Consider the following 22,250-nt stretch of genomic DNA (forward strand, 5'->3'; position numbering starts at 1 on the left):
GTCAGCCCACGTGGCCACAGAGCCACGTGACGGCCTCCTCCTCCAACGCGTGGGGGACAACAACGACCAGAGGTGGCACGCCCGGCACGCCGTGGCGCGCTTCACTCTCTTCAGTGGTGTCCAGTGGTGCTGTGAGCCACGATCCATCCACAATGGGTACTCAGTAAGGTTATTTATAGTCGCGTGGTTTTCACCTGCTTTGAATCTCCACGTCGACGCATTTATATAATTATTCAGCTGTGTGTGCTTCTTTGTATTTTTGTACTTTAATAAACTTCCCACAATCCCAGTGTTCACCTGTTGTTCCTGCTCGCTGCTGCCAGGCTCTTCACGCACCGTCAAGAAGACTTCTCGGGCACACGCCAAAGACAACAATCCCCCATCACCCCGGTGTCACTGACAGATACTGGAATACAACTGGAAAACAGCAGAAAATACATTCCCAAGGGCAGGTGCTGAAGTTGCGTTGGGATCAATGTGCATTCAAATCAGTATAACAGTGTGCCTAATTAAAGTGGTAAGTGCATATCACCTGCTATGACGTATATCATGAACGTGGACAGTGACGAAGAAAATCAGAAGCTAGAAGGAGAGGAAAATCAGCATGGATGAGGGAGCAGTGACCAGCTAAGACATCGTACTGGGGGCTTGGACAGGACACGACCTATAGAGGGGATCGTGCGCTCGAGACGAGCGACAAGAGTGGCGGCCAAAGGAACTCGCCCCAGTGAGACCCCAGTGGAGATGGAGCGATGAAATGAGCTGGCACGTGGGAGCTGGGTGGATTTTTCCATTGTTTATTTAGCTGGGTGGATTGTTTCGACAAGTTCCCTATTCCTGTAAACACGCGAGGCAGCAGGTACCGATACCCAGTGGCGGCTCCTGCAAAATCTCTCAGGGGGGGCAAATGTCTGGATGATTGATAAGGATAAGGTCCACCCATGCCATGGATAAATTAACAGCTTAAGCATGTAAAGGCAACTTCACTTCTTTAATATTAATGAAAAATAAAGTGACTCTTACAATACATCTTGTTTGTTTCTATACTCACTATTAAAACAAACCACTCAAGTTTATTTTATTAAGGATTCCACTAGGTAGCGATAAATTATATTGTTGGATGAAACGTGCTTACGTAGGATGACGTTAGCACGTATGATGACGTAAGCACGTATGATGACGTAAGCACGTTAGGGCTCGCCCTCCCGGAAGCCATAGAGAATGCATGGGAGCGCCCCCGTTCGAAAAAAAACATCTTTGAATGTAAGTCTATGGGGCCACTCGGGGCGATTCTCAGCCGGAGTGAAATCGCCCAAAAAGAGGCGGTACTCCACAGAACGTGACATGACGCTGATTGGACTATATCGAGAGGCTGACAGTGACGGCTAGCGTGACTCTGTGGTTCAATGACATTGGTGGTGCGTCGTCCAATCGCCCTAATGAAGAAACCGCCCCTGCCGATACCCACGAAGTAATAAACTCTGCGCCATCACTGCTGGACGAAGGAACCCCCCGCACCGCGTGGCTTGCGGGGCCCTGCAGACCGTACATACTTCCCCGCGCTGGTCAGCGTGGGTCAGGGGAAACGTGCGAGAGCACAGAAAGTACCGTACAACACTGGGTTGTGACGAGCTGCCCTCTCTGCTGCCCACGTGGCCTTCGGGGCCCTGTAGCTCCTCCTGGCTGCATGTCGGGGCACGGCAGTGAACCGCGCGCGACTTCTTTAGACGACTCAGCTGCCCCCCCCCCCCCCCCCCCCCCCCCCCCGGACGCCGTCCAACGAGACCGGGCACATTCCCGGGTTTCGGCGAAGAGGGCAGTTCGGCCTCTGCTGATAAGTTCGCTCCGTATAAAGCCTTCGTACCGGTTTCACAAGGTGACGGCAATACCCCTACCCTTGTCACGCTTTGTTGTGAGTGCGATTGTCAGTTGTTTTCAACTCCAAAGTCCCCTCGTTTGAATGGATTTCTCGACACAATCACTGCGGGTCACTGTTACACATTTTTTGACTACAGACTTTTTTCAGTCCACTGCTGGGGGTCTCCAACACCGTTTGGATCATTGGAGGTGTTCAGGGGTGGGGAACGTCCGGCCCGCGGGCCGTACAAGGCCCACGAAATCATTTCGTCTGGCCATGCAAGGCAACCGCAGGCGGGACTCGAAATTCAATAAATCTAGGAGCAAACTTGGAAAAGCAGTTGCGAGTAGCAACATCATCAATACCATCTAACATCACACGCCTCACCAAAGAGAAGCAGTTCCAGCCGTCACAAATTAGGGGCGGGTTAATTAAATGTTTGACCAAATATAACAGGCGAATTTTTATGTTGATAATTTTGTATGGCCCGCAAATGATGTTATAAATATCAAAATGGCTCTTGGCAGAAAAAAGGTTCCCCACCCCTGTGTCAGACCAAACTTCGCCACGTTGGTCCGTGCTGGTTGCTGAAGGGGTGGGGCCCGTGACCTGCTCAGATTCCGCTCGCCCACCGATCCTCCCCGTGGTCGGGGAATCGAACTCGGGTTGGCCGGGTTCTGAACGCTGAGCGATAACCGCTACATCGCAACTCCAGTGAGTCGTGACGAACCACAGATTCTACTCTGACCATCAAGTGGTCTGTAGTAGTCTCACGGGCAAGCTACAGTGGGTGTCATTGTATGTACTGTATGAACTTCTTTCGCACCGTACGTAGCCAACCGTGCCAAGCGGAGGTGCGGTGGAAGGACAACAAACTTCACACAAAAAGCAGTTCTAAAGAAATGAGTTTGTCAATGTAGATGATTTCAAAGTACACAGATGCAGCGGCTTCCTAATATCGGAAGGAAGAGTGTTCCAGACGGCCGCAGGAGCAGCGCTGTCAGATGCGGACGATGTTGGTTTATACTCCTTGACGAGATCAGCGAGGGATGGTGGTTTATTTGCGACAAGCGCTTTGTGTGTAGTGAGTGCGACCTTCCATGGATTCGTTCGGCAACCGAAAGCCAACGCAGCTCGGCACGCACCGCACGGACACGAACTTGCAGCGCGGAGGTCGCGGGTTGACCTCGCGCCAGAGGTCAACGTCGGTGCGAGCCTCTCGCAACCCAGAGGCCGTGTCCGCCCAGCGGTGTTCATGGCCTACACCGCAGTCGATGTGAGCAACAGCAGCAGGTCGCATGCGGTGGGCCTGGCAGGGTGACCTGTTGGTTCTTCCAACCCTTCCAAGACGTCTGGCCGGCGTGCAGGTGGAGGTGAACGCGCACTCTGCTCTGAGGCAGCAGTCCCCAGCCCACGTGGAGCGGAGGCGGTGGTCAGGAGCGCTTCTCCCGACGTCTGGAATATTGGGAAGCCACTGCAGCTGTGTGCACTTTAACATCCAGATTGAAAACTAATTTCTTTAGAACTTATTTTTTGTGTTTAGTTTGTTGTCTTTCCCCCGAACCTCCCATTAGCACGGTTGGCTATGTACGGTGCGAAAGACGTTATACATACGGACAGTTCTCAGGTTACGGACCTGATTCGTTCCTGAGACCCATTCGCAAGTAGAACGGTTCGTAAGTTGGAACACAATAATGCGCTGTATTTAAATGCCCATTTGGTCAGTGTTATGAAATGTGTTACAGTTAAAAAAGTGAAGCGTTGTTAAACTCATAAGAAGAAATATTGTACATTTCCATCTAACGCTGTAAAAAATATTGCATCGTAAATAAAACATGAAATGAAGGAACATATATAGAAACGAAACTTTTATTTTGGCGAACCTTGAGTCCTGATGCTCGCTTGTAGTCGCAAGGAGGCAATGCATCACCACAATTGCACACACAAAGACACACACAGACACACACACGGACATACACACACAAAGACACACACACGGACACACACACAAAGACTCACCCCCAGCGCTAACCGCTACACTACCGCTGCCCACAGACATCAAGGATTCATCACCTGCAGCGCGAGGCCGACTCACTACACCTCGCGGAGGGATCGCTCCTTTGAACAAAATAGTTCCGCAGTTCAGTTTGCAATTGCGAGTTCGCGTCTAAAGTTAAAACGTTTTATTAATATCTCATGGAAGCTTGTTCGTAAGTACGGGCGTTCGTAAGTCGAGGATCGCCTTACATACAAATGCGAACACCAAATAATTGCTCGGGTTCAGCAGCGATAACTGTGGGATCCTTTCGCCAGTGCAAGTACAGTAATCCCTCGCCACTTCGCGGTTCAAGTTTCGCGGCCTCAGTGCATCGCGGATTTTTCGAACTGATTTAAAGGCCTCATTATACCTGTGCAGTAACACCATCATCATCATCATTCATCATCACATTCATCGAACTGCACAGGTCTGTCATCGTCGTCATTGTCATCGTCGTCGTCGTCATTACTGGAGTCAAGTCTCAAGATACTACTGTCATTGGTGAGTGTAGAACACCATAATACGTATCGTATGAGAGAGAGTGAATGTATAATATTAAGGTTTTATAATTAAATAGATTTAAGTAAAATATATATATAAAGTATAAATATACACATTTTAAACATTCTGGTACCCACACACACATATACGGAAATTCCTAGGGGGCCAATCCTACTTCGCGGATTTTCACCTATCGCGAGGGGTTCCGGTCCCCATTAACCGCGATAAACGAGGGATCACTGTAGCATCAATATATTGAACGGCGTATAAAGTACGGGCGTGCGTCAAGGAGTTCGAACGGCAACACGACGCCTCTTGCGAGGCATCGTGACCGCGTGACCGACAGCTTCTCATGAGAAGTGTGAGCCGTAGATTGTTGTCACGATGCGACAACAACCGTAGCGGTGCTGCTATGCCGAGCGTCTAAATAAGCACGCTGGAAGCGATCTCGAGTCGTCCTGTCAGCACAGAAAAGCACAAAGACCATGGCAATACAATATGATACATTTGTGGAACCTGCGGGTGGGTGTGTGCCCCCCCCAATGATCTGATCGAAATCCCTAATTTCGATCGGATCATTGGGGGTTATTAGTAATACATCGGCATTTTGCGAACCCCACTGCCACTGTGTAGCATATTATTACGTGCCCGGGACTCTGTGAGATGATAGGACAACAGTCTTGAGTCCATAATTGGCAATAAGTAACGGCAAAGCGGTTATAAGTGACTCACGGAATTGTGCGCAGTTGCGTCTACAGTGCACGACTTCCCTGAAGGCATCACACAGCTTCAGCGAGCGCGATGCCGATCACACGACGCGGTTCGAATAAAAAGCAAGGGACGCGTCCTTACTTGTGAACAACTCCTTACTAATAATTCCTTACTCACTAACAACTCCTTACTAACAACTCCTTACTTACTAACAACTCTTTGCTCACTAACAACTCCTTACTAACAACTCCTTACTCACTAACAACTCCTTACTAACAACTCCTTACTTACTAACAACTCCTTACTTACTAACAACTCTTTGCTTACTAACAACTCTTTGCTCACTAACAACTCCTTACTTACTAACAACTCCTTACTTACAATTCCTTACTAACAACTCCTTACTCACTAACAACTCCTTACTTACTAACAACTCCTTACTCACTAACAACTCCTTACTAACAACTCCTTACTCACTAACAACTCCTCTATCATTCTGCATTGCTGGAGGGGTTGCCCCCCCCCCCCCCCGGCCTGAGCGGCGCTTTGTCCCTCGACTCTTTTGGCTCTTTCGGGTGTCAGAGTCCGCCGCGTTGGTTCCTCTTTCGTTTCGTTGCCCTTCCGCCCAGCACGACGACGACGACTCCGCCGCCAGTGGTAACGTGATTAGCCACTCCACGGCGTGAACACGAGAACAACATCCTACACACACTCACACACAGATCTCTGCTGCTGCTTCATCCTACACTCACACACATATCTCTGCTGCTGCTGCTTCACAAGCCACGAGTGTTGTAGGGTCACCGATGCGGCCGTGGGGGTCACCGAGGCAGGCGACTCGCGGCCCGCGCGATGCAGGGAGGAGCCTGGGCGAGGAGGAGAGCCGTCGTCTCGCTCGCCCTCGGGGTGAGTCGCCTCCAAGGCTCAACCTCGTCGCACTCGTCACCTCGTCGTCTCGCGCTCGGCGCTCTCGAGACGTCGGCGCGAGTTGTATAAATGTGCGATGTGTGTCGGACTTTGTTCGCGCCGTACGGAGCCGGCCGCGCGAGAAGCGGAGATGAGAATGTCGCAGCTGCTCTGCCGGACTCCTGAGCTGAAGAGGGAGACACACACAGACATAGACACACACACAGACACACAGACACACACACACAGACATACACAGACACACACACAGACACACACACAGACACACACAGACACACACACACAGACACACACACAGACACACAGACACACACACAGACACACACACACAGACACACACAGACACACAGACACACACACAGACACACAGACACACACACAGACACACACACACAGACACACACAGATACACACACACAGACACACAGACACACACAGACACACACAGACACACAGACACACACACACAGACACACACACACAGACACACACACAGACACACACAGACACACACACACAGACACACACACAGACACACACACACAGACACACGCACAGACATACACAGACACACACACACACAGACACACACACAGACACACACACAGACACACACACATACATAGACACACACACAGACACACGCACAGACACACACACAGACACACACAGACACATAGACACACACAGACACACACACAGACACACGCACAGACACACACACACAGACACACACACAGACACACACAGACACACACACAGACACACACAGACACACACACAGACACACACACACGCACAGACACAGACACACACAGACACAGACACACACACAGACATAGACACACACACACACACACAGACACACACACACAGACACACACACAGACACACACAGACACACACACACACAGACATAGACACACACAGACACGCACAGACACACACAGACACAGGCACACACACAGACACACACACAGACACACACAGACACAGATATAGACATACACAGACACACACAGACACACACACACGCACAGACACACACAGACACACGCACAGACACACAGACACAAGCACAGACATAGACACGCACAGACACGCAGACACACGCACAGTGGGTGGGTGAGTGAGTGGGTGAGTAGGTGGGTGATTGGGTGGGTGAGTAAGTGGATGAGTGAGTGGGTGGATGAGTGGATGAGTGGGTGCGTGGGTGGATGAGTAGGTGGGTGAGTGGGTGGGTGACTGGGTGAGTGAGTGGGTGGATGAATGGGTGGGTGAGTAAGTGGATGAGTGAGTGGGTGGATGAGTGGATGAGTGGGTGCGTGGGTGGATGAGTGGGTGGGTGACTGGGTGAGTGAGTGGGTGGATGAATGGGTGGGTGAGTGGGTGGGTGAGCGGGTGGGTGAGCGGGTGGGTGTATGGGTGAGTGAGTGGGTGGGTGAGTGGGTGGGTGAGTGAGTGGGTGGATGAGTGGGTGGATGAGTGGGTGGGTGGATGAGTGGGTGTGTGAGTGGGTGGGTGAGTGGGTGGGTGGATGAGTGGGTGGATGAATGGGTGGGTGGGTGAGTGGGTGGATGGGTGAGTGAGTGGGTGGATGAATGGGTGGGTCAGTGGGTGGGTGAGTGGGTGAGTCAGCGGGTGGGTGAGCGGGTGGGTGAGTGGGTGGGTGGATGGGTGAGTGAGTGAGTGGGTGAATGGGTGGGTGAGTGGGTGAGTCAGCGGGTGGGTGAGTGGGTGAGTCAGCGGGTGGGTGAGTTGGTGGGACTGTTGTTGTCTTGGTGTGGTCTGGGACTGTTGTTGTTGTTGTTTTGCTGCCTTGCCCACTCGCATTTAGTCTTGAAACATCGGCAGGAATTCATTTACGATTGCGATTTGTACTCACTTTGTTTAGTGAGTATTTAGTTTCAGTGATGTGCACAACTTCCTTATACCTCGCGCTCCTGCCGTGTTTTTGTATCGTTGTTGTTGTAACTTTCTGACAAACCCTCATTGGACATCGGTGATAAAGAGCTTCATAGCTCATCGGATTCCTCCAGGACAAACAAATTCTGAGTCACCCCGCGCGGTGTCGGCGGGGCTCGATCGATCATCGTCTCCCCAGGTCCGTGCAGGTTGACCGATCGATACAGCAGGGAGCCCGCAACCGCCACTGCGTGCACCCAGCCCACAGGGTGCACACAGAGTTCAGTGCGCTAACCACTGCACCACTACTCCACCCACAATTCAAATTTGTCGTTAAACTCTCCTCGACCTTTGCGACTGCAACCGCCGCCACCAAACCCCCACCCCGCCCGCCCGCCCGGTCCCGACTCGCACGCCCCTTGCTGCCCCTGCTGCCCGTGCTGCCCCCCCCACCTCCTGTGTTTGTGTCCCGGAGGAATCCGATGAGCTGCGAAGCGCTTTCCCACAGATGCCGGAATGAATGACGTCATCGAAATCGATCGGTTGGTCGCGTGCGGTGAGTTAAAGTGTGGGCGCCTCCACCTCTTCAATGCGTCTGAAGAGCGTGGAAGAGTAGGCCAACTCTCCTCTGTAGAGGGCCTCTTGGAGGCCCTTCCTCCGGCGGTGGTGTGAGCGAGGCAGTTGCGGGGCTGCACCTTCGCAACGTTTTTGACCATTTGGTCTGTAGGCGCCGTAAAGATGTCGAGTGAGTCCGTGAAGTCATCGTCCCTCTACACTTCTCGGGACTCGTTGCTGTTGCCCCCCCCACGGTGATTCCGCTGTCGCCACCCAGGTGTCGCAGTGGTTGGGTGCCACTGCTCAAAGCGTCACGGCGTTGTGACTGGAGCAATTGTCCCACACGCGCTGTTCACTCACAACGGATGTTTGAAATGCCCATGCCCTGTACACATTGAGCCGTGACTGTTTTGTGACGTTTTTGTTTTTCTTTCCAGATTGTATTCTTCACCAGGCTGGTGTCTTGTCAAGCCTGCAGTGCAGAATTCTACAAAACGAGTAACAACATCTGTTGCAAGCTATGCCGCGCCGGTAAATCAATCGTACATTGTACCATGTTAGGGTTCATAAAGGTCGGTTTGGGTTAGATCGCATAAATGTGGTGTCGTTAAACCTGTCACCACCCGACACAGCCAATAAGTAAGGGTTGTCACGTAAACAGAACGTGCCAATTCGTCACTAGTACAGCACAACCGATTGTGTTGGAGAGCCAAGCCACAACATTGATAAGGTCGTGTTTGGGTTGTTAAACAACAACATCAGCAACAAAACAAACCGGTCGTGCGGCTTCTCTCTCTATGTGAGTCACGTTCTCTCTCAAAGAGTTGGTAATCACAGCCTCCTGCCATTCAGCTCTGAGACACACAGACTCACAGAGATACCCACAGACTCACATAGAGACCCACAGCCTCACAGAGATACCCACAGACTCACATAGAGACCCACAGACTCACAGAGATACCCACAGACTCACATAGAGACCCACAGACTCACAGAGAGACCTACAGATTCACATAGAGACCCACAGACTCACAGAGAGACCTACAGACTCACATATAGACCTACAGACTCACATATAGACCCACAGACTCGCATAGATACCCACAGACTAATATAGAGACACAGACTCACATAGAGACCCACAGACTCGCATAGATACCCACAGACTAATATAGAGACACAGACTCACATAGAGACCTACAGACTCACATAGATACCCACAGACTAATATAGAGACACAGACTCGTATAGAGACCCACAGACTCACACGGACACCCATAGACTCACAGCTTTCACATCCACACAGGAGATCAGACTTCCTATCTAGCACTGAAGTATTCTAATTCTCGTTGTGAATAATAATATACTTTTTTATAGAGATGCCATTTTCTATTCTTCTCTTTATCGCTGTGACGCGCCTTGCGGCTACTGTTACCACGCTTCCTAAAGAGTTAATTGGCTCCCACACCACCTGCTGGTTGTCTACGTCACAGACTTGTGTTTGACATTGCAGCTTGAACCTCTTCACTGGTATGAACAAACACCCTGTGTGTGTGTATATATACAGTGGATTGTTCATCTTTTCTTTAACTTCCTAACATCATTTTTACCCGGCGTATTTTGCAAATCGCTCTCAGATTCTGCAACTAATGCAATGCCATCGGCATGTCTCAGGTAATTTATATTTTGACCACCATCTTCCACTCCATGCAACTCCTCTGTCACTCTCAGCATCCAATCACTACACGGCGAGTCATCGCTTAACGCGTGGCGGTGTTCGCACGACAACACTTTTCGCACAACGCGGAACACACGCCGTTATAACGCTTCTCGTTATAACGTAGTTTCTGAGCGGTCGACGACGAACTACTTTCTGGAGCTGCGCGGCTGAGCGGTGCAGTGATACAGCACGCGGAATGATGCAGTAATGCGGCTGCAAACCCTCAGTTAGCTTCTGAGATCTCGCGAGATGGGGCGTCGGTCGTGTGTACAGTATTCACTTCAAAACCGGAACAAAACAAGCCACGTTTACCACCATCAAACTTCACTCGACAGCACAATATACTCAGCAGCGTCACTGGGGAGAACAAACTAAAATAAATAAGCGGCCAAAATACCTCGTTCCCATAACTGACCCGACACCGCCAAGATTAAAGTATTTTTGACACACCTCATCTGCCACACGGCCTTCTGGGAGTGCATAATTTCAGGGGCATTGGATCAACACAAGCAAGCACTGGGCCAATTGAGACAGCATTGTTATTGACTCATGGATCACTGCCGACCTTCGGTGAACTGTAGCCAACTCCACAATTGAGCACGGCTTAGCCAATCACACAATAACTGAAGCGCTTTCGCATGATTTGGCATCTCATCAGTATGACAAATGCCTTTTTTTATTGCAGGAACTTACAAGGCAGTGGACTGCACAGAGAATGGAAAGGATGCTTTCTGTTTGTTGTGTCCCGAGGGCCTCTACATGGAGACAGAAAACCACGCCACATCCTGTAACCCGTGTAAGAAATGTGGAAAAGGTAAAGACATCGTGATCGATAGAGGCAGTATTGGCATGGCTATTGCACCGCAGTGTGGGGCGGCCGACTGTAACCATCACCGAGAACATTCAGCTGACTGAATGCTCTCAAATCCAGCCATCCCCGAAGATCTGAGAGGTCTACGGAATCGCCATTCACGGCGGCTTGAGATGCAGAAGCATCTCGACGCTCGGTGCATTTAAAACATCGCCATTGATGTGGCGCCTCCTCAAAATACCGCCTTCACCATGCCTTAGGAGTTACGCATTACGACTGCAGTTATACCATCACGCGTGTACCATCACGCAACTCTGGTCATACTCGCAGCAGCGGCTCTTGGCTGGCCATCAATCAAAGACGGCAGTCACCACATCGTGCACTTTCGTACGTGCTTTTGCGGCCGTCTGGAACGCTCTTCCTTCTGATATTAGGAAGCCTCTGGAGCTGTACACTTTTAAATCATCATCGTCTAGAACGACAAACTAACTTTTATTAGAACTTATTTTTGTGTTTAGTTTGTTGTCCTTCCCCCGCACCTCCGATTAGCACGGTTGGCTGCGTACGGTGCAAAAGAAGTTCAACACACATGCGAATACGTCATCACAGCCCATAACAGTTTTCTTCTGGATAAACTAAAGAAGATTGGAACTGCATGGGCCACCATTCGAAGTTGGTATATTCACATTAAAGATGAGAATTGTCTATTATTCTTGAAGTCTACTGAAGACAATGGTATTATCTGGATTGTAGTTGGGGAATACAGTTTATAATAAAATATCAAGAAAAATAATGTATGTATGTTGAACTTCTTCTGCACAGTACGTATGCTAATAGGAAGTGCGGGTTACAGGATGTGGCATGGTTTTCTGTCTCCATGTAATGGCAACGCATCACGTGGCATAAGCAGTTACCAGAGTCCACATCCATATCATTGTGGCAGTAGATCTGAGCAGTGCAACACATGGAGGAGTTGTCGTTGCTTCCAGCAAACTTCATCTGATCACAACATAAACTAAACGTTGCATTTATGATTTACGCATGCTGCTTTCCATACAGACGAAACCATTAAGACTCCATGCACTATCGCATCGAATACCCAGTGCCGGTGCAAAGAGGGCCTTCAGTGGAATCCAGAGACCAGAACTTGTTCGATGACCGAGCCAGGTACGGACACGCATGGTGACCCTTCCCCTGGTGACCCTTTCCCTGGTGACCCCCTGGTGTCCCCCTGGTGACCCCCTGGTGACCCTTCCCCTGGTGACCCTTTCCGTGATTACCCCCTGGTGACCCCCTGGTGACCCTTCCCCTGGTGACTCTTCCCCTGGTGACCCTTCCCCTCGTGCCCCCTGGCTCTGGAACCAGGGGGCAGCAACCTGCAGCTCCAGAGCCACGTGCGGTGGCTCTTTGGCTTCCCCGCTTGCTGGAAGCCGTTTTTTTTACTTGAATCTTAACCTTATTTAACACAACGATAATAATCAATTTGTTCAATATGAAAGGGAATGGGTCACTATGGAATGTCTTGGTGACGACATGATTACACCAGTCAAACGTGTTTTGTGAAAGAATAACTAAAGAGGGAACACACGAAATAGACGCAGTTTATTCCATCAGCTATTTTGTTTATTTAAGTCATCTGCTGTATAGCTGCCGTGTGTCTGTGTTTGTGTACAAGTGGCCCTGCGTGTGATACGACTCTCGAACTATTTTGGTCAAAGACAAAAACACAAAATGGATCTTCTACCTTTCAACGGTCGCCGACCCCTGCCCACAGAGGACGGATAAATCCACAGACTCACAACGAGACCGTCGCCTCACACCGAGACAGCTTGACGAGGGCGTCTGTAGCCAATGAAGTGATTCAACATTGATTATGTGTTCGACCACAGCATGATTTGACCAAATCTGTATCGCGAATCGTCCACCAACCGGACACAGCCAAGCAAATTCTATTGGCGCCGTGAACACGCGTTTAACGTACCGATGGTTATCAATATTGTCGTCGTTTCAATTTCAAGAGTAATTCTCAAAACTGTTATTGCCAAATATGAATCCATTTGGAGAAACACCAAAATTACAGTACTTAGAGCTGATCGTTACACGTAAAATGTGGTTTGGAAACATTGTCGATAAGTAGGCGATATACACAATTGACTTGTTTCACAATTCCAACCTTAGGTTTAACACGTAGGCTTTCATGATCGATAGAACAAATCTCATGAAGAGGTTGTGTTTTAATACAAGGCAAAGAACGTGCATACCTGTGTTGATGTTTGTTGTTTATCTGCTTTATCCAGGTGCGATAGTAAAACCAGTGACACATTTGGCCGTGTTCATTCTTATTTTATTGCTGATTTGGATCGCTCGATATATGTGGAAGTTCTTCAGTGAGTACTGACTGCACATTGTCACTTGCTCATGATGTTTTCCCTTTTTCCCTGATCGTGCTATCGTCGTCATGTGATATGATGAAGAATGAATTTTGATATATTTCGCTGAGCAGTTGCGACCCCCTTGCGTTTAGAGAACTGCCGACAGAAGTGGATATCACAGAGCTCACTCTGAGATTTGTATTGTCATGTACAAATCGCCCAGATGTCGTCAGATCTCAAAAGCTAAGCAGAGATTAACCTGGATATTAGTGCTTGGATGGGAGACCACCATGCACAAACAGGTTGTCAGAGGGCAGCAGAAATATGTAGTTGGATTATACATCTATGCTCTCTTTTTGGTATTTGCATTATCCTTGTACGGTTCACATTGTGGGGTTGTTCTCTGGTCTAACACCGGTGGTGAGACAGGGCCATGGAGGCGGCTGTCTCTCGTGTGGCCAATCAGTTTCAAGGACAATGCGTGACATTGTTATCAGCGCATGTTTGTTTGTGTGTTTTACCACGAGCATGTGTGGTGAATGACAGCTGTTGTCTATTTGGTGTCTGGACATCTTAACACGTGCTGTATTATTGTCGGAAAGGCCAAAGCCTCTTAAAACTTTTTTTAAGGAGTTTATTTCTTCATAAAACATTGATGTATATGTTTTGCAGAAAATCTAAAACAAACATGGGAACGAAAGGATCAACTACCCATGTTCCGGCCACAGTCAGACGTGAGTGTCCCTGTAATGAGTGCGATTATTATGACGACGTGTTAATCCATGCCACGTTTTGAATCAAAACACGGACTCACATGAGGAGCTTCATTTATCACTCCAATCTTCCCGAAGGTTGCTAGGCTGGCTTGTAGTTTTGGGCATAAGGCACTACCACTAGAGTACAAGCTATGACTATCCGTTACAATTCAATGTTATTTTGTATTATCTACGCCTGTAATCCGATGAACACGTTGCAACAAAATGATAAAACGAGGCGATATGCATGTGGAGTGCCAATATAAGTCTGTGAACAGAGTTAATGACTGTTCTGACCAAGTGTTGCAAATGGCTAAATGATTACTTTGAACACATGAGATGGTTTGGTGGCTCACAGCTGTTCCAAAGCAGATTGCCAACCATCCCGGTGGCTCAGGTTGAAACGACTGCCAATAGGATTACACGGGAACACGGAATGCCCATAGACTAACATTGAGAAACGATTTCCCATAGATCGATACATTGTCACAATGTATCGATTGCCTTTGTAAAAATGTGTAAACATTACGAGCATTTTACCCAGTGCCACTGTATATATCCCTTTGCAATTGTCCTTAGGCAACTGTGATACGACTGGCAGAAACTCTGTGGTTAGTGCACAGCCCAATCAATCCAGTCGCCTGAGCTTCATTATTATCCATAGCTACCATCAGTGGGAGGAGATTTCTGATCCGGTACAGGTACGCCCCCTTCACCAACCCACACTGACCTGCAAGGTGAAGAATGGTCAAATAACCCCCGTGACCTGCACGACACGGGCAGACCCTCGGAGCAGTGGATTGATTAAAGGGCTGTGCATGTACTTAGACACAGTTCGATGTGAGAGTACTTCACTGTTTTCATCAAGGACTCTGTGTTTTTGTTCACTCATAATGTAGGAGTTGGAAATGCTGATTACAAATGTTAAGGCCGAGCAGGACGGACCGGCGTTCTTTTTACTGAAAAACAAGAAGAGGGATTTGAAGCTCTGGCTCAGAGTCAACCCAGAGCACCTTCTGGAGCACCTCGACAGCAACAATCTGATGTCACGTGACTTCTACAAACGAGCCACAGCCTTGCCTCCTGAAGAACGCATCGACGCTGTGCTCACACATTTCATGATGGGCGGAGAGCACCAATGTCGTGTCCTGCTGAGGGCTCTTTTTGATGTGAGAAAGACTTACGCTGATGTGTGGAATTGGCTGATGGATACGGGTAAGAGAGATGTACCCACTTTAAAAGCGTTTTTATTTTTCCATAATGTTTTCCCGATTGTGCTACCGGCATCACACATTCTCTCCATGGATCTCTCACAAGGCGTGCAACACTTTGCATGAGAGAGCAGAGCGGCCCAGTGAAGCGGACACCACAGAGCAACCTCTGAGATCCCTGCAAGTGACCTCGGGCCTACACAGTCGGAGGCAGCACATTCCCATCACCTCTGCCACAGAGATCAATGTTCATTGCATGACGGTCAAACCAGTGCGTTTCATTTGTAACTCTCTCAGCTGTGATTTTGCAAACTTAAGTGCAGAACGAAATTTAACGCCATCGGGTTGTGTGCAGTCATTGGTAACTGGGCTTTATCCATCAACTCACTTGAGAAGTCGGTTTAATCACAGGCAGCTTCCTGGATTCGAACCCGGTAATCTTAGTGGTGCTGGGGTCAGCGCTCTTGACCTCTGTCGGCACCCGGCCACCTCACCAAGGTAAGACTTGTATAGTTCAGCCAATGGCATGTCATGCTGTGTTCGCGTAGGAGGTGTAATCAAGTGCTCGATCGGTTGTTCTCACAGACAGGAAGGTGAAGTTAATCATCGTGGAAGGACAGTCACTGAGAGCTATTCGCATGAAGAAACTTGAACTTAAGCAATGGCTGAGCTCCAATCCGAGCCACCTTGTGGACAAGTTAAAAAAATACGGGTTCCTGACAGCTTACAAAGCGCCTTCGTTCACAAACAGCGAGGAATGCACCTTGAATGTTCTGAATCACTTCATCGACCGAGGGGACAAAGGCTGCGAGAAGCTCCTGTTTGCCCTTCAAGCCGTGCACGTCCACTACGCCCACTTACACACGTGGCTGCGCTCTCTCGGTGAGTGGGATATAACTCATATAAGGATATATCTGCTGTCTCGCCTTTTTACGAATTTCATCCCTTCAGTGACATCGGCCTCCTTTCACGCCAGACGAAGTACGGCAAACCCTGGCCCGTCGCGGGGGGTTGCGTTTTTGAAAATAGCCGCGAACGGAAAATCCGTGATCGGAAAACTCAAAAGCGAATGGGGAAAACTCGAGATTGGTTCACAGTTCGTAATACAACACCCAACCCTCCTTTTTCTTTATGTTAGCCTACATCAACCCAAACATTCAACAGGAAGTGTTTTGAATGGAACATTTGATTAATATTTTCTAGTGTTAAATAAAACTTGTACGATGAATGTTGAGAATGAGAAACAAATGTATGTAGTGTACAACACGTCACCACGAATCGTCTCAATGTAACTAACGTTGCACGCCTCCTCGCTTCTCCTAACCACTGTAGGGGCAGATAACGATGCCGTGCTTTTCTTTTACTTGTTCATTTAGTTATATAATGACGCTAATGGTAATTTTGTGTTATGTATTTTATTGTTTGTGTGTCAAACCCGGACCCACATTTGACAGAGAGGGTGGTTGGCAATAAATAGCCGGCATTTCAATCGCATTGGTTCAAACAGACGTTGTTCTGCTGATGAGACACTGATTGTCAAATTTCTTCCATTCTTTGTTTGTAGTGAACCAATTCTGCTGAAATGTTGCACTTCCAGAAGGTCGTGTGGTTATTGTGATGTGTACAAAATACTTTAAACTTTTATATGGAAGGCATAAAAGGGATGTAGTCACGTCGTCTATTTGTTTACTCTGTTCTTGTCACTCCCTTTCAGGTTTCTTCATGGAAATTCTGAACAATTCCCCCTTATTTATCATGCAACGTAGCGACGCTGAACTCAGCAATACTCTGCAGAAATGCCTCCCCAAGCTGATAAATATACTGCAAAGTGATGTAAAATTTCTTGTACGTCACCTCCTCCAACAAAACCTCATCACTAAGGTGAGCACCGCGGGGTAACTTTCTACCTTCTGTCACCGTGTAAATACACTCAAATAAATATCGTTATTTCTCAATACACAAATGGATGCGGGCTACCACATGCCACTTGGGCCATCACGTTTGCTTTTCTATATATACAGTGTATATATACAGTGTAGACATACAGTGTATATACAGTGTATTAATTATGCTTAACTGCGCTGGTCAGTTGTTGAGGGGAGGGAAGGAGGAAAGGTAGAACCAGTTCTGATATCACCTGCCGCTGATGATGAGTATGGCCGGAAATCGAACTTGGGATATCTCAAGCCTGGAATCACCACCACAGGTGGCTGTGGAGAGAGAGTCGGCATCTTCAGGTGACCTCTCTGCAGGATTTTCCTGATCAAGGGATGTGTCCTTTCAGCAACCCTTGCTGCTGTTTGTTGAAACATGTGGCTGTTAAAGTCTGCATTAAATTTGGAAGTTGGGAATTGGAAACCGATGCAGACATCGTCATAAAGAGGATCGTACGATGGCAGGAACACGTGTAAGGATGGAGGAGAGCACTTTGCCAAAATTGGCATTGAAGTGGAAATCAGAGCGGTTGCTGACCAAGGAGACGAGCTAAAGCCAGACAATGAGATGCTAAGGAAATGGAGCTTTGAGGTTTGGTTTCTATAGGCGGTGACATGGCCTCGCGGTAGCGCATTTTGCGCTTGTTGAAGAGGGTGACGGCGGCCACTCCGATTGATACTCTGGGCGTGTTAACCACACAACTACATGCCGTCTGTGTCACAGTGGATGTTACATATCCCGTGACAGCATTCATAGGAGCAGACCTTACTCGCTGGCCTCATGCTCCAAATTTGCCACGTTTAAAAAAATACTCGCAAAATATACAGAGCATAGCAATCATCAACCCCCTGCTGTGAAAAACGTGGCAAGACCCCTATAAAAAAACATTCATGAGACTTCCCTCGGTAAGCAAGCTTAATGATCATAAAAAATATACTTTGTAGCATTTGTGAATTCTGGCAGAATGGCGAGGTGTGGCGGTATAAACGACATGAGCTGCACAGACATCTTGATCTTAAAAGGACATTGCATGAAACTGTCATCACCGATGTTTCAGGAGACAGAGGCGACGTTGCTTGGAGAGGCAACGGAGATGAAGAAGTCTGTCACGCTGCAGGATGTCGTGAAGAAACATCCGCGTTGCGCGAGCAAACTGTGGGAGATCGTGTGGGGTCTCCGAGATTCCCACCCACAGCTCACAGAGTTTTGTCTGCAGCTTTGAGCCCCCCCCCCCCCTTCCAAAAGTAATCTTTGGTTGATTATAACATTTATGCAAACAACAAATTCACAGCCAGTCAGCTTCAAGGGGAATTGCATATGGGTGGGTGGAGACAGTAGGTGGGCACATCTCTGCTTTATTGACCTGGTCAAGGCTTATGATACCATCAACATGCCAGGGCTGTGAGCAGTTGTTCATCCTTTCGGAGTCCCTGACTCTCTGTTCACAATCATTAAGGGCCTTCATGATGGTGGACAGGCCCGGGTAAAGCTACGTCGCCAGGAGTCAGAGCCATCCCCTGGTCACCTTCTATTTGGCCGCATAAAGGGGGCTAAACGGGCACGACATGGGCTGGAGAAGAGATGGTCTGATGCGGTATGTGATGATGTAGCGCTGAATAGACTTGCCGACGACTGGTACCAGTGGTGTCAAGATCGGCCTCTATAGAGGAGGCTCGTGAAGGACGCTGCTAGGCAATTTGGAGGCAGTCGCCCTCCAGCAACAACGGAGGGCAGAGGAGCAACGCTCACAACAATGAGCAGAGCACCCAGCGGCTAAAACGCAGCAAGTCGGCACAGTAGGGGGCACAGCTGGTAGTGCATCTACCGGTCATCTCAGTCAGCCAATCCATGGCACCTGTTGGGTCTGTCCCGAGACTTGTCAGCGAGCCTTCGACACTTCACGTGGCCTCAAAGTGCACTTGGCCTGGCATAGGTACCGTGGTGATGTCACCGTCACTTAGTGGCGAATGGCGGCTGTATTGGTGGGTGGGGACAGTTGTGGTGGGTGGGGACAGTCGGGGTGGGTGGGGACAGTCGTGGGTCAGGCAGATTTATGATGACTAGAAATGATATTAGAGCAGAAATGGAACGTAAAATGTCGGTCATCATTTTAAAGTGTGATATCCTAGAAACGTGGACTTTTGTTAACTAAAAACATGTTTTTTTTATAATGAATCTATAAACCTGAAGTTAAATGTTTTTATACCAATAAAAAATGCGGAAACCATTAACTTGTCAAATAATGTATACAACTTTCAAATCAAATATATGTTCAGGTGATGAGGTGTACAAATCAACACAACTTACAGCCGTAAATAGTTCTGATGCCAGTTTTCCTTTTGGTTCTATCATTTGTGGATGAAAACTACTTTGTTTACATCACTGTGATCTCCGTAAAATGATGAGGAAAAGAATAAGAGAACGCTGAGAACACTGCACAACAATGAACGAAGCAATGGAAGCTTGAAAGCAGGAAAAAGGAGGTTGATGATTGGCAATTCAGGAAGAGAAAACCAAAGCTCATGATTGAGATGATATTTGAAAATTAGTGGAGGAGCTGTATGCAGATCTCTTTAGCAAAACACAAAATGTTTCGCCCAGGAATCGGACTGGCTGTCAAGTGCAGATGGCAGACTGCACAAGTCAACACTGCCCTTCGCTGTATGAAGGTGAAAACTCCGAGATCAAATCTCTACACAGAAATTGAAAACCGCAATCATGGAATGATGCCTCCACCACTCTTTTTAAAAATGGTGATAAATATTATTTTAAAAACTGCGAATCCATAACCTCTTGTTATTCATAATAAAGGTTTTTGGGTTGGATCACGTTATTTATAAATGTGTCGCAACCCTCCACCACCCGACACGGCCAATCAATAAAAATTGTGTCACGTTGACAAAAGACAAATAGTTGACTACTTTCGCCCACCGGTGTGTTGAAGAGCGGATCCATAACATTTATAATTTTAGTCCGACGTCTCGCTGGTAATTACATTCAGCATTTTCGGGCGATTTGCCAGAATAGTGAAACCATCCACCTGCTCCCGGTCTTAAATAGTGCAGGATAGCGTCATCATTGTTGAACCCCATCAAGATTCGAGATCAGAGGCGGAGGTGGAGGTATATGCAATTATGTAATATATCAGTACTGATCTATTCAACACCACGGTGGACTAAAGAAGTGAACTATTTGTCAATTATGTAATAGATCAGTGACTCTCACAAATGGGTAAACAACAACAAGACCGTGTGAACAACGAGGTGCAGCCACCTCCTGGCCCGTCAGGAACAGTGTTAGCGCCACCGCACGCATCCTGCACGGCTCCTTGTTGCCGAACCGGAGTCTGCTGCAGGGTCCAGCAGTGACTTGTCCGCACCGTGGCTCAGTGCTGTGGGTGGCACAGGGGCATGCGCAGGTGATTACATTTCTCCGGGCGGCTGCTGTGGCTTGTCGGACACCCTAGAGCCCGGGCGGTGGAACAGGACATGGAGATGAGGCGCTTGTGTGATGATGGAGGGAGGGCTTGAGACGCGACGGGTGAACAAACCTACGGAGACGTCCCGACTGCGCGCGTACGCATTGAGACCGGGCCCTGCCACGGTCGGTGGGGCACACCCGTAGGGGTTTTACCCAACGGGGGTGGAAAAAACCCGATTTTTCCAGCGGCAGGCATCGGGTTTTTTCTTTAATACAATGAAACCCGATTTCGGGGAATTAAAACCTGGTTTAATGAATACGAAACTCTGATCCAAGGCTTAGGCTGCTTCCTCGTCGGTGCTGCTGTTATCGTACTCGGGGCCGGGGTAGTCGTAGAATGCGGCGGGCAGGTTGGTCGTGATGAACACGAGCTTCTCCTCCACAATCGTGGGCGCCAGTGAGTTCCTTAGCTTGGAATGGATGAAGCCCATCGGTGAGAAGTTGGCGAAGTGCGGTTCTGCAATTAGAACCAATTAAACCGGATTTCTCCCAATCTCAGATGATCTGGTTTCATATAAAAAGACAATTAAACCCGATTGTAAAAAACCCGACTTGGTTTTACCCAACTGGGGTTCTATGGGCGGACACGAGAGGAAAGGGGGAACAATCCCGTGGAGGCCCGTGGGGCCTCACCTACAACCCGGCAGAGCCTGGACTTTGTCGTTCTGTTCAGCCGTTCCACCACGACATCCACCTAAGGGTGGCATGGGGAAGCGCGCTTCTTTTTCGTGCCTCGCACACATCCCGTAGGAGTTTTTCGATGAAACATATCGCCCCTGATCAGTAAGGAGCTGTTCGGAGGGGGCCTTGTCCATCACAAATCCATGGAGGAACGCAGGTTGATGAAGGGCCTCACCCGCCTTCATTTATCCCAAGACAACCGTGACGCAGCAACATTTGTGAGTCACACAACCACACTGCTTTAACACGCAGCAGGAGGCTTTCGCGACCAATATAATCCAGAATACAGTTTTTTTTGGGTTAGATCGCGTAAATATATAAATGTGTCGTTAAACCCGCCACCACCCGACACAGCCAACTAGTAAGGCTTGTCACATAAACATAACGTGCCAATTCGTCACTAGTACAGCACTAGTGTGTAGTGTTGTGTGTAGTGTATAGTGTAGTGTAGTATACTAGTACAGCGCACTGGTGTGTTGGAGAGCCAAGTCACAACATTTACAATCTGAGTACGACGTTTCGCCAGTAATTACAACTAGCTTCATCAGGTGACAGCCAAATTTGTGGCTAGCTTCATCAGCCTTACAAGTTGGCTGTGTCGGGTGGTGGTGGCTTTCACGACACATTTATATATTTTCGCGATCTAAACCAAAAACTCTCTATTATTGCAAACCACATTGGTCACATTGGCATGGCCAGTGCTGCTCCTGGGAGCCAAGAGTCACATTCAGTGAGAATGTATTCATGGCGATGATGAGAGCTCAGGATCAATAATAAAAAAAAGTGTTTG

The 22,250-nt window shown here is 48.5% G+C and overlaps 1 protein-coding gene across 1 annotated transcript; it reads left to right on the plus strand.

The window, feature by feature from the left end:
• The first annotated feature begins 5,637 nt into the window (after positions 1 to 5,637).
• LOC133358774 (uncharacterized) lies at positions 5,638 to 19,310 on the plus strand. The gene is made up of 11 exons (XM_061577218.1): positions 5,638 to 5,765; positions 5,892 to 6,014; positions 8,933 to 9,026; positions 10,901 to 11,029; positions 12,086 to 12,193; positions 13,324 to 13,413; positions 14,071 to 14,132; positions 15,053 to 15,368; positions 15,950 to 16,246; positions 17,079 to 17,245; positions 18,357 to 19,310. The coding sequence occupies exons 2-11, from the start codon at positions 5,961 to 5,963 to the stop codon at positions 18,519 to 18,521; spliced, it is 1,482 nt and encodes a 493-aa protein (XP_061433202.1). The 5' UTR covers positions 5,638 to 5,765; positions 5,892 to 5,960; the 3' UTR covers positions 18,522 to 19,310.
• The last annotated feature ends 2,940 nt before the right edge of the window (positions 19,311 to 22,250 follow it).

The sequence above is a fragment of the Lethenteron reissneri genome, chromosome 63, assembly GCF_015708825.2.
Source record: "Lethenteron reissneri isolate LAM-NWPU_2019-01 chromosome 63, ASM1570882v1, whole genome shotgun sequence".
Taxonomy (NCBI): Eukaryota; Metazoa; Chordata; class Hyperoartia; order Petromyzontiformes; family Petromyzontidae; genus Lethenteron; species Lethenteron reissneri.

Excerpts from the sequence above, each read along its gene's own strand:
- LOC133358774 (XM_061577218.1), top strand. The coding sequence starts at position 5,961 with ATGCAGGGAGGAGCCTGGGCGAGGAGGAGAGCCGTCGTCTCGCTCGCC. Across the intron at positions 15,369-15,949 it reads GAATTGGCTGATGGATACGG|ACAGGAAGGTGAAGTTAATC; the intron begins GTAAGAGAGATG and ends TTGTTCTCACAG. Across the intron at positions 16,247-17,078 it reads CACGTGGCTGCGCTCTCTCG|GTTTCTTCATGGAAATTCTG; the intron begins GTGAGTGGGATA and ends ACTCCCTTTCAG.